The sequence below is a fragment of the Sapajus apella genome, unplaced genomic scaffold (genome assembly GCF_009761245.1).
Source record: "Sapajus apella isolate SASKATOON/1434 unplaced genomic scaffold, GSC_monkey_1.0 scaffold66, whole genome shotgun sequence".
NCBI lineage: Eukaryota > Metazoa > Chordata > Mammalia > Primates > Cebidae > Sapajus > Sapajus apella.
This window is the reverse complement of record NW_022437006.1, coordinates 9,365,930-9,379,205: the sequence shown is the minus strand read 5'-3', so window position 1 is coordinate 9,379,205 and position 13,276 is coordinate 9,365,930. Positions and strand designations below refer to the sequence as shown.

Here is a 13,276-nt window from a genome sequence, read left to right as displayed (position 1 = left end):
TGCATTATATGCATATTTAAAACCACTTTACATATTTTATCCTTCCCTTAAACCTATCATAAACTATAAGCATATTTATATGACTTAAAATATTTTCATGACCATACTTTCTCATGGCTGCACAATATGCCACTGTTTGAAGAGTGAGAAGTAGAATAGTTTGGTTGAGATATGTGTGTGTGTGTGTGTGTGTGTGTGTGTACATATATATACATGTATATATATACATGTACATACACACACAAATAAAATGTTGTGATAAGTATGTAAGTCTTACATTTATTTACCATTTTCAATTATTTCCTGACTGAAAGTCTTAAGAGCTAAATTAGTGGATTAAAGCATATGAATATTTTTTGAGACTTGACACACAATTGCCCAATTGCCTTCTAGGAAGTTGGAGCAGTGCAGAGTTACAATAGTCTCGTATCAGAGTAGCTGACTGTTGTACTTCACCCTCACAAACACTGAGTCCTATCAACCAAGAGGTGAAAAATCATATCTCATTTTAAATGTGAATGAATTTAATCACTATTGAGATTTGGCATTTTGTAATGCTTATTGTTCATTATATTCTTTCTTTTGTAAATACATATTTACGTTGTCTCTTTAGTCATTGAGATCTTTTGTGTGATCTTCTAGGTTATCTGGACTCTATGTTTAAAGGTATTGACCTCTTGTTTGCCCTACTGTTAACAAATACATCTTCCGGTATTTTGTTTACACTTTTGATGTATGGAAACATTTAAATGTTTTCCTCTGAAACTTGTTCTATTGCTAGTAAGTTGAGAAAATCTTTTTACATTTAAGATCATATATTCATCAGTATTTATTTGTAGTTTTTAATTTTTTTTTTTTTGAGATGGAGTCTCGCTTTGTCACCAGGCTGGAGTGCAGTAGTGTGATCTTGGCTCACTGCAACTTTGCCTGCTGGACTCAAGCAATTCTCCTGCCTCAGCCTCCCAAGTAGCTGAGATTACGGGCGGACACCTGGCTTATTTTTATATTTTTTGTAAAGACTGGGTTTTGACATGTTGGCCAGGCTGATCTCGAACTCCCAACCTTAGGTGATCTGCCACCTTGGACTCCCAAAGTGCTGTACAGGTGTGAGCCACCATGCCTGGCCTTTACTTTTTTGTAATGTATGCATTGCATGCATATTTAAAACCACTTTACATATTTTATCCTTCCCTTAAAGGTACTGATCTCTCTTGTTTGCCCTATTGTTAACAAATATATCTTCTGATATTTTGTATACACTTACATACTTTTGAAATCTATTATAGTATGTCGTTTAAAGTAAGATTTTAACCTTTATGTTTTCCTCAAATAGCTAACAGGTAGTCCATTACTATTTAATGAATAATCTCCACTTGTCTGATGGATTTATAATGCCTCTCTTCTGACACATTACATTTTTATTGATATTGGGCTATTTCTGGGCTTCATGTGCTATTCTAGAATCTGGCTGCTCTTGAGCCAATAAAACTCTCACTAAATTATTACATTGCTAATATGATTCTATCAATAAACCCAAAACTAACTTAACAAGTACTGATATTTTAGAAAAAATGTATTTCTGTCTAGAATCATTCATTTAAGGATTCCTTTACATCTTTCAATAGTTTTTATGTTTTCTTTGATAGTTCCCAATATCTTTTTGTTAAGGGTATTACTACATTTTATTTTTTTTTTGAGATGGAGTCTTGCTCTGTTGCCCAGTCAAGTGCGGTGGCACAGTCTCCGTTCACTGTAACCTCCATCTCCTGGGTTCAAGTGATTCTCATGCCTCAGCCTCCTGAATAGCTGGGACTACAGGCGTGCGCCACCACGCCTGGCTAATTTTTGTATTTTTAGTAGTGATGGGGTTTCACCATGTTGGCCAGGCTGGTCTTGACTCTCTCTCCCTGAGACCATATAGTATCCAAGCTCAGCATTTAGTTTCCTCAACATTTAAAATTAGATATTAAAAAATTTGTTACATAATAAAAACAGTTTTAATCATTAAAAACATTTTTGTGATAGAATTACCCAGAAAAGGACAGCACTTGCACAGAGGGTTATCCGTAGACATTTTCCCCAGGCAGTAAAGGGAATGCGTTCTTCTTCCTAATTACAAAAACAAAAAAAGTTCAGTCAATAAAGGGATTACTATAATAAAATCATTTTTCTCCTTGCCTGGCCAATAAATCTTAGACTTAATGTAAAAAAAATTAGTTTGCAAGCATAGCCTCATTACTCATAATTGCACTTTTTTGTTAACAACTTCAAAGTCACACATCACAAAACATGTGCAGTGTTCATCTTAACACATTTTTGGAAAAAGCAAGCATGATTAAGCTGTTTATCGGTCATGACCCAAGCTCAGGAATCTGAGTGTCTGATGGTGCCAAGCTGTAAAGCTATACTCCCGAGCTTGTCTTAGGTTTTAGAAATTGCTGTGATAATAGCACAGAGCCCAGGCAGGGCAAAAAATTTCACAGATGTCTGCAAATACTAGGTCTCCACTATGAGTTTCTTGGTTGAGCTTTATATATTAACTTTGAATGATGATACATTTTTAGAGGATTTCTATTTTATAGCTTATAAGAATATATTTAGGTTCTTAAGAGTAGAAATCAACACTCTACATGATTTTCCTGGATTATAAGAGCAGCCTAATAATAGCTGCAAATACTCACATAGTATTTAACTCTGTGCCTGGCACTATTCTACGTAGCTTTTATACATTAACTCAATCCTTAGCTGCAATCATGAGGAAACAACTCTATTATTACTGTTTTATAGATGAGGAAACTAAGGCACAGAGAAGTTATAACTAATTTGTCCAAGATCACCCAACTAGTAAGTTGCTGTGTTCAGACAGGAACTCTGGCATCAGAGACTTATCAAAGGGAGGGGATGTGGGCATCAAAAGTGAAAGGCGAACAACCATAAAGAAAAAGGAAGCTTCACTTGCAATGCTTTAACAAGGAACATTTCAAAGGAAATTTAACTTATAAGCTGGCAACTTTAACTATAAAATTGGCAGGTTTAAATGACCAAATTGTCTTTTCTTCAGTATTTTGCCCATGTTGCTGATATTATAAGATTTTTTTTAGTGCTCAAACGACTTTATAAACATGTAATTTTGTTTAAGTTTCAGCTTTCATTTCTGAATATACAATCTTTCAACAACATATGTTTTGACCCTGTCCTCCCTCGTAAACAGCAGGAACTATTCATAATGGGGATTATTTGAAGCTTGTTACATTGTGAAAGACAAATGTCACTTTCTACTGGTAAGTGAACCTCATTTTCTCCCATCTGTACAAGGAAGAGGTTGAACTGTTCCCTCCAGTTCCTTTTAGTGCCAACATTTTGTAAATCTGTGACTCAATTTATAAAACCTATAGTTGAGAACATTTTCAGACGTTCTTGGTAAAAGCATTTTCTTTCCAAGAGCTATTCGTATTCAGAACCTACTGTTCTTAGGCTGATGACTCCAAGTACATTCAAGCTCAAAGTTTTCTGTGTTGATAGGAGCAAGAATGCAGACAATTTAAAAATCATCTTTCAGGGTCTTTGGACTATTTATATAGAGAGAATATAATTTTATTTTTGGAGCAAAGGTAGCAGCAACAAATCTACCTTTCCAATTACATAAAATACCTAGCACAGTACCTGAATGTAGTTGGACCTCAAAAAATATTTCCCTTCTTCCTTCCTCCAACTTTAGGATAAAAGCCACACGACTTTCTCCACATCCCAACCAGAAGGTGGAGCAGTGACTGAGGCTTACTGCAAGATAAAGGGGCAGCCGGTCTAGGATGAATAAGAGGCCGGAATAATTAAAGTATATGTGAAAAATTGAGAATCAACTATAAAATCTAATGCCTCTTTCCTTATACATCTGTCACAGTAAAAATTATTTTTTTGAATTTTTACTGTTTTTATGAAAGAAGGGACCCCATTTATCTCCTGTGTCTACTATTCTAAGCAATGCCTCTTTACCTTGGCTGCACATTAGAATCACCAAAGGAGCTTTAAAAAAATTTGTGCTCTGAACACCTACAGGTTACTAAGTATCAGAGTATGTAGCGATGGACCTAAGGCATCAATATTTTTTAAGCTCCCCCAAGTGATTCTAATGTGCTGCCAAGGAGGAGAACCACGGCAGTAAGTAGACTAAACTGCATCTAAATATGATCCTCCTTACCTGAGTAATCTCATTTATCACTATGTGAGTACATCGTGCTTCATATTCTGGCCGGGCTTGTTCCTCCTGCTGTAACTCAACAGTATCCCATTCATACTCAAGTTCTGCTTGGCGTCGCTTCCAAAACTCCAAAAACAAGGTAACTAACAAGGAGAGAACAGATTGTGTAGATCTTCGATGATGACTGATGTTTCAGAAATCTGTACTGAATAATATTAATTATCCATTGTATTAGCCAGTTTTCATACTGCTATGAAGAACTACCTGGACTGGGTAATTTATAAAGGAAAGAGGTTTAACTGACTCACAGTTCTGCATGGCTGGGAGGCCTCAGGAAAGTTACTCACCAGTCATGGTGGAAGTTGAAGGGGAAGCAAGGCACGTCTTATGTGGCGACAGGTGAGAGTGAGAAAGGGGGAAATCCCATGATCAAATCACCTCCCACTAGGCCCCTCCCTGACACATGGAGATTATAATTCAACATGAGATTTGGGTGGGGACACAGAGCCAAACCATATCATCCATAATACTACTGTATGTGGCAAATCAAATCTAAATTATAAAAAAGGGAAAAATATGATTTTAAAGAAAATGTTGGTAATTTACAACATTATGATATAGACTATAGATTCTGGGAAAGGCAATAATGTGATGGTCAGAAGACACGTAAGTATGTCTGACACTGAAGCATATGTTCCAGCACTTTATTGCCAGCAAAAACATAAGTAATGATCATAGTTCCAAAGCAGCTGATGGTCCATCCTTCATCTGCTTTTCACCACATCCTTCTCCTTGTACCCTGCCTTTCTTCCTAAGGGCCTAAAGGGGAAGAGGAACACTTTAGGATGTCCCAAATAAATTAATATTCATTCATATGGAAAACTGGTGTTTTTCCTCAATCTTATGTAAAGTGTAACTAAAATAATTTTTTAGGAATCATTTTTCAGAATTTTTAACTTCAAATACTAAATAAATACATTAAATGTTAATTGCAAACTGCAGTTTTAGGGTAAATCCCCTATGCCCTTCTAATCAGACTGCTAACCCTAAGTCCTTCCTATAAAGAAATTCTGTAATTACCACTGTTTTATCTACAAATATTCTTTGAGTGTCTACTATTAGCTGGGAATAAAGAGAAAACAAGACACAGTCCCTGTTTCAAGAAGCTCCTAGATATATGGGAATTATACTATCTTTGAAGTGACAGGTATAGTCGATTATTAAGAGGGCTATGATAAAGGTAAGCACAGGTTGCTCTGGGCACACAGAGTAAGAACATCTAACTGGGTGTTTTGGGGAAGGCGTGGAGGGGACCACCATGATGAGTCCTGAGATACCTCAGAGCTGATCAGGTGAAAGTGGTGGTGGGTGGAACACTAAGGTCACCTGCCTCCAGGGAGCTGCACATGCAAAGGCAATGAGGCCAGAGAGCCAGATACTTACCCCAAACTGCAAATAATCTGGTAGCAAATGAAAGGTGGGATGGAGGTGGGGCAGCCGGGTAAGAGCTCTGCAGGAGCACATCACAAAGGGTTTTGCATGCTTTGAAAGGAGTTTAGAGAGTTTGACGTACAGCTGGAGGAGACTTTGAAGGTAGTCTAGAGTGAGACTAGGGCCGGGGAGACCTACTGGCAGGTACATGATGTGGTAGGATCCTTGGGGGATACTAAGCAGGTAGACAGATGGATGCAGGTATGACAGAAGGATGCTAGCAGGTTTCTGGCTCAGGCAATATCCTAAATTCTAGTGGCATTCCTTGGAAATAGAAAGTGAGTTAAGAAGGTCAAGTGTGCGAGAAGAAACAACTGGTTTGGTTATGATCAGGAAGAAATGTCCAGTAGACAGGTACAAGTCTACAACATAGGGGAAGATCTGGGCTGAGCTAGATTTTCATTGTTTTAAGTGGCAACTGGGGCAATAAGAGAATAAGATCACTAAATGTGGTGTAGGGTAGTAATTCACACCCTGGCTGCATGTAAGAAGGACCAGGGAGCTTTTACAAAATACTGAACCCAGGTGCCACCCTGGAAATTATGATTTTTTTGGTCTGGAATGGGGCCTGAGCATAGTTTGTTTTTTTTAAGATTTAATAAACAGTGAGGGTGGAGACTCACTGGAGTAGAGAGTAAATGAAAGAGAGCCAGAATGAAATCCTGCAGATCCCGCAAACCCTGCAGCAGGCAGCCTGAGGGATACACCTTTAAGGAGCATGAATCCAGCACTCCCCAATGGCAAAAACAACTAACATGTTTAAAAGAACTTACTTCTTAGTAATGTTTGTTTTGACTACTACTTTTCCAGGAACAGTAAGAGTAGAAATAACCTTGATATTGGAATCAGGATCAAATGTTGAGTGTTTTGTATAGCGGGTGATGTCCACTGAGAAATGACCAGACATTTGTGCTCCTGTCCCTGCCCATGGGGAAATGAAGTGAGTATTGGCTTCTTTGTCAATGGGATGGAAATCTAAAGGGCACTAGGTCCTTTTGTGGACTGAGCTGTGACTGGCTGGTCTTGCTGCCCAGCTGAGTCATGCTGGCCTCAGGTGGCAGAAACTCCCCAAAGAGACCCTTTTGGGAGGAACGAGTCACCCATGAGCCAACCCGCCTTAGGCTGCATATGAAGCAGCATAACATACACCATCCCTTTACTAAAGTCCCGCAAGCCTCCAGATCTCCTTGATAAACCCCTGTACACCTCCATCCACAGAAGACCCTACTTTTTAATATACCAAGAATCCTACTGCCAGTATTGCATATGCCCCGACCCCCTCAGCTCCCTCAGCTGTCTCCCCCTCTGTAACTATGAAATCATTCCAGTGGTCATGTGCATTCTCTCAGGAAGTGCCCACTTTATTCCCTATGTCAACCCTTCTTCTGCCCTTCAAAATATTAATACATAGCACTCATGCATCCTGACCTATATCGGCTTCTAGGTCTACTGTCTATCATGCCCACTGAAATGTAACTATCTAGTGTCTATCTATCCAGTATCAACAGGAGATAATTCATGAAAATATTCTTAACTTTTCTCACGAAGAGCAACGTAAGAACTCTAGTCGGTGCTTTAAGGGAAGAACAGTGGATGCCCTCTTCCCTTCTCCCTGAACTTGAACATCAGGAGTAAAAATGCTTCTGGCTACCAAATCCTGAACTACAGGAAGCAGTTCTGCCTAGAAAGTGATAGGACTGCAATGCAAACAAGACATGGCCTGGTGAGAAATAATGAGCTGTTAGCAAATCCTTGAAGGGAAACCCTTGGGAGATGGAGCAATGAGCAAGTGTTTTAGTTCCTTGTTTCACTCAGCCACAGATTCTGCAGGGTCTATGGAAGGCACTGCTAACCTAGTAGTCACCCTGTGCTTTGGAGTACTCCTGCACCGTATCAGTGCTGACTCACAATGCTGTGTGTCCCACATTGAGGACACCAGGCCCTGGGTGACTGTGCATGATCACAGACAGGAATTCCTATTCTGTATCTTTTGCTGTCTACAGCTGCAATAAGACAATTGACAGAACTCCAGCAGGAAGCATTGCATTTCTGTTCTCTGGCAAACCAGAGGTGCTGCTTGACTAGACACAGTTAAAAATCTTATATCAACATATAATGAGAAAAAAAAGGTTGTCTGGGTCTTGGGGATCATTAAGAGCTCTTCTTCTTAATCAGGATATTATTATATCTAAACAAAATATGCATCAGATGAAGAAGATGCCCATATACATAAAAAGGTTTCAGGGCAGTAAAGTGCTGGTGGTCTTATATCCTGCAGTGTCTAAAGACAGGACCCACTGTGGTAGACAGGAATGTTCTGGTTGCTGTAAGAGTTTGCTGCTGAAGGTCTAGGATGTTTTAACAGGCCTCAAAACTATTCAGGCCTCTTAACCCACAGAGGCAGGGATGTTAGATTAACTTGCTTGGCCTTTATTGTTTTGTTTTGTTTTTTTTTCAGACAGAGTCTGGCTCTGTTGCCCAGGCTGGAGTGCAGTGATGTGATCTCAACTCACTGCAATCTTTGCCTCCCGGATTCAAGTGATTCTTGTGCCTCAGCTTCCCAGGCAGTTGGGATTCCAGGTGTGCACCATCACACCTGGCTAATTTTTGTATTTTTAGTAGAGGTAGGGTTTCACCATGTTGGCCAGGCTCTCAAACTCCTGACCTCAAGTGATCCACCTGCCTCAGCCTCCCAAAGTGCGGGGATTTACAGGCATGAGCCACTGTGCCCAGCTGTTTATTGCAACTTCCTAACTCAAGGACTAGAAACTCTTTTGGGTTTCTAGGGTTCCAGATCTGATTTTTTTAAAAATGTCTGTCAGAGGCATTTGTATGTCACTTAAGTCAGAAACTGAGTTGAATGGAGTTGGGGTGGTGGCAGTAGGAGCTGCATTATTTTGCTGGTGTGGACCCAGCAGAAGCAGCACAGGTCTGGAAGTAACAGTCACAACAGCTGTTTTCTGATCCCCAACTGCAGCTAGTTAGGCTTCCTGATTCCCCAGGTCCTTAGTGAGCCAGATGACTGGTGGAAATAACTACGCCTAGTTTAGAACTCACCCCTCACAGGTGAAAATTAAACATCGCAGTCATGCAGCCAAGAGTCTGATTCAGGGAGAATCAGGTGTAAGCAGGCAAGATGCAACAAGGAAAGGAGTGGGCAGGATGTGTTTAGAACTCTTACTTCAACCATGGGTTGGTGTTTAGGACTCTATGAATCAGTATGAACAGCCTGCTTTATCTTAAAAGGATGGACGTTTAAAAAATAAGTATGTGATTTTTATTATATTGATTACAAAAGGTTTTCTACTCTCAACTTTTATAATTTCTAGGGAGCAGAAAAATACTCTAAGTGCCATATGCATCTGAGCACAAGAGAGATGCCGCAGGAACACGATGGTGGTGATATAAGTAACTTCACATGAGGATGTCACCTGTTGGTTCTGCAATTCCAGACTTTCTATAAAGTGGTTCAGAGCAGTGGTTCTCAAAGCAGAAGTAACAAGGAAAGCCACAGAAAGCACCTAAAAAGTTTGTCATATATATCCTTAAAGATATACATATGACGCTATAGGCAATGCTAAAATATTTTCTGCATTCTAAAATCAGAAAAAAATCAGCAGCCAATGTGTAAGTCAGTTCTATAACCATGGCGTAGTTAATGATCAGACAAGGGAAGGTTAGCTAAGAAATTTGAGGCTTGTCTTTCTAGTGCGAAAACTAACATATATTTTTTTGCTTTATTTCAAATATCTTAATTGGGGCTATCAACATCCATTAGTATATGGAGTTCAGTAGATGTGTTAGAATGCTCTACATCATGATTCAATGCTGAGAGTACAGTTAGGATAATAGTTAAGGGTGCTGACCCGGCTGGGCGCAGTGGCTCATGCCTGTAATCCCAACACTTTGGGAGGCCAAGACAGGCGGATCACAAGGTCAGGAGTTCAAGACCATCTGGTGAACATAGTGAAACCCCGCCTCTACTAAAAATAGAAAAAATTAGCTGGGCCTGGGGACGGGCACCTGTAGTCAGTCCCACTTACTCAGGAGGCTGAGGCAGGAGAATTCCTTGAAACCAGGAGGCAGAGGTTGTAGTGAGCCGAGACTGCATTACACTCCAGCCTGGGAGGCAGTGTAAGACTCTGTCTCAAAAAAAAAAAAAAAAAAAAAAAAAAAAAAAGTGCTGACCCATGTGTTCAGCACCTAAGCTCTTACTTAAAAAAAAAAATTGACACATTTTACAATGGAGGAGCACAGAGGCTCTTAATACATAAATTCAACCTTTATTCTTCTATGTGTCAAATATTAGCCAAAGTTTGGTCTCCAGCCAAAACATGCTAAATGGCTGAATGCCAATGTAACTGATTGGGACGTTTGGCTACCTTAACAGTGCACTTTATCTACTGAGCAGCAACCAATATCTCTAAAAAGTGAACAAAATAATCAGATTGTCTGTTCTGTGATCCATTTGGTAATTTTTCATAGGCACAATCACTACCCAAAGAGAAATACTGCTGAGGACACCATAAATAACTGATTCTGTGAGTTATATACATTGATGTGTCATCCTTTCAAGAATAAGAGACTTGGTTCACTCTTTTCCTCCGCCTTCCTATAACCTGAATTCTGTTGTTCTTCACACTTATACAATGAAATTGGACATGCATTTAATTTTGAAAATGGAAATTTTTCTTCTGTGTTAGAACGTTCAGATCAGTTAAACATTTAAAGTTTGCATTTAAAGAAAATGTTAATTGCCTCATTGTATTAATGATGCTATCCAAAGTAAATAATAGAGTGTTAAAGTTCCCATATGGGAATTAATTATATCCTGTAGGAACATATCTGTTCTAGTTAGTAAATAGTTTATTATTATGAGTAGCAGATACTTATTAAATATCCAATCACACAGAAGTGTATGAGGAAGAAAGCTCACCCATAATCACTGTGTTGCTGCTTCCTCCTGACCTCCACCCCCATAAAAGTTAGATTGTATCACACTGTGGGGCTGCTGCAATAATGGCTTCCAATGAATCATGCCTCCTATATCCAAGCCACTGGGTAGTGCTCCCACCTGCCCACATTGATTCTGGTTTGGTCATATGACTTACTCTGGCTGATGGGACATTAGCTAACGTGATGCAACCATAGCCTTAAAAATGCATATGCGCTGGGGCTTGTCCTTTCTTCTCTTTGGAACTCTGAAACCAACAATCCTGGGCTAGCCTATTTGAAGATAAGAGACCATGTGGGGCAGAGAAGCCTTCCCAGCTGAGCCCCACAGACCAAACCAGGTTTCTAGTTGCCAGATCACCTATCCCCAGTGGAGCTGCCAGCTTACTAGAGTCAGCTGAGCCAGCCCAGCCTGAAGAACCTCTCAGCTGACCCAGAGAATGATGAGAAATAATCAATATGAGAAATAAGGTTTGTTGTTTTAAGCCACTATATTTTGATGCAGATTTTAATATAGTAAAAGCTAAGTGATACAATGTCCTCAGTTATAAATGGAATTGTAGGGGAGTTGATAGCCTACATAAAACTGTGTAATACTATCATACTGAGTGCATGAAAAAAATAAAAAACAACTTACCCCATACTCCCATAAATACTGCAAAGACGAGGGTTCCAAAACTGTCAAAGATACACAATTTCTGGAAAATATAAATGACATAGAAATGAGTCATATCCTCCACTTATTAGGATTCAACAAATATGAAATGCTTTGTCTATTCTACAGGCTGAAGTTCTTTTTAAAGCTGATGCCTAGTTTAATAAACATATCTACTATATACTTACAGATGAAATTTGATTCTTTTAAAAGCAAACAGTCTTTGCTGTATTAACCAGTGTATTTTGCAATGGAGCTTTGCATATCTCAAAGGAAACAGGTATACTTCTTGGAATTCCACTGAGTTTAAAGCCTCATGAGCTGTCATATTGGATTTGAGGAAGTAGTATTGCTCTAGGAATACAATGACCCCTAAGCAACTTTTAGATTTATGATTTACATTTATCATCATCTCACCCTGGTCAGAGAATAAGTTTCAGGATTCCTGTTTTTCCTGTTAAGAGACATACAAAGCTGAAGTTTATCTCGAGGTGGCTCTCCCTCCAGGAGAGTTCTGTTTTCCAAACCCAATGATGGCTTTTCCAGTATCACTGACACATGCTTCTATTGGAATAGGAGGCACAGGTGCTTTTGCTAACATTACAATGAATATAATAATCATGAATGATAAATAACATATCTAGCCAAAGGAGGCTTTATTCACTAGTTCTGCTAAGTTTTATCTCTTTGCTAGTATGAAAGTAGCCTATCTCCCTCTATGAGTTCCTGGAACATATTTTAATTAGTTACTAATTTTTCATTAGTGAGCATTTTTACATTTTCTTAAAAAAAAAAAAAAAAAACTACTATAAAGATAATGAAAAAAGTGGCAAGCATATTATATCTACTCTATGACAGATCATATAAAAAGTAAAGACAGGGACTGGGTAGAAAAAGAAGGTATAGGTTAAAAACAAACAAAGAAAAAAAACCCACCACCACCACCAACAACAAAAATACCCTCTTCAAATGTTAAAGAAAATTCAAAGCTGGTTCGAAGTAGAAAGTCTACTTTGTTTTACGTGATTTTTTGGGTTGCTCTTTATACTCATGTAAAGTGGATAAAGCTTCATCTATGTAAAGACATTAGTTATTTTCATAAAATAATAACTACATTTCTCATCCATCTGATTTTCAAGGCCCGTTCAATCATCCACATTGATTGTGATGAGAAAGCCGGCACAATCCTAAATTGTCTGTCATCCAATTATTCTTCTCAGACATCTCAAAGAAAACAGAATAAATGCATGACAGCTCTGGGGAACAAGGCTTTCCACCTACTCCTCCAGTCCAGGGATTTCACAGATCACATATTTCAAATCTTTCAGCTTTGAATCTTATGGAACCGTCTTCTCCAAGTTAACTTTTAATGTTATGCCTTATCCTTTATTGTAAAATTATGATAAAAAAAAAAGGTGTCATAAAAACCAGTTCTGCATGTTTTAATGTGTTATTGAAGATTCTGTCCAATGCTACTTCCATTTAATGTAATCTTCTCAGAAATCAATGTAATCTTTTCAGTATTTGACAACACTCTGCTTGCTTTGACACTTCTGCCCACCTACTCCAAAAAGAAAATCCCACCTGTGAATTCTTAGCTCTACTCTGTTGAGAAAAAGTCAACAGGAATGCGTCTGTCAGTGCTAGAGGAAAGAATGGGAGCATTAAGAAAGAGCAAGTGTACTGCCAATGTCAAGATCACCCCAGCCGCCTTGCTCAAGGTGAGGGACATGCCTGGCACTCCTATGAGGGGGAGTTAGGCCTGGATGAAGTTTGTATTCTTGCCACATTGTGAAAATCCTGGACCCCTGAGAAAGAATAAGATGGCTGACTTCTTTGCTCTGTTCCATCAACTATGTAAAAACAGGAAGTAAGGGAAAAAGGAAGCAAGGAGCTTACTTGGTATGACGCCTAGCTTAGCTTGCTTGGCAGAATGGCACAGAGAGGGCAAGACAGCTGTGTTAAGAGCAGTCTGAATT

General features: G+C 39.0%; 1 protein-coding gene across 5 annotated transcripts in view; it reads right to left on the bottom strand.

Moving 5' to 3' along the window:
- The window catches only part of ANO6 (anoctamin 6), a 189,717-nt gene that overhangs the window by 34,531 nt on the left and 141,910 nt on the right, over positions 1 to 13,276 (bottom strand). For all 5 annotated transcript variants that reach the window (XM_032248381.1, XM_032248379.1, XM_032248383.1 and 2 more), the window contains 3 exons: positions 11,280 to 11,340; positions 4,199 to 4,341; positions 2,032 to 2,109 (listed from right to left, as the gene is read on the bottom strand). In XM_032248381.1, the coding sequence (XP_032104272.1) occupies positions 2,032 to 2,109; positions 4,199 to 4,341; positions 11,280 to 11,340 (282 nt within the window). The remainder of the gene's footprint in view (positions 1 to 2,031; positions 2,110 to 4,198; positions 4,342 to 11,279; positions 11,341 to 13,276) is intronic.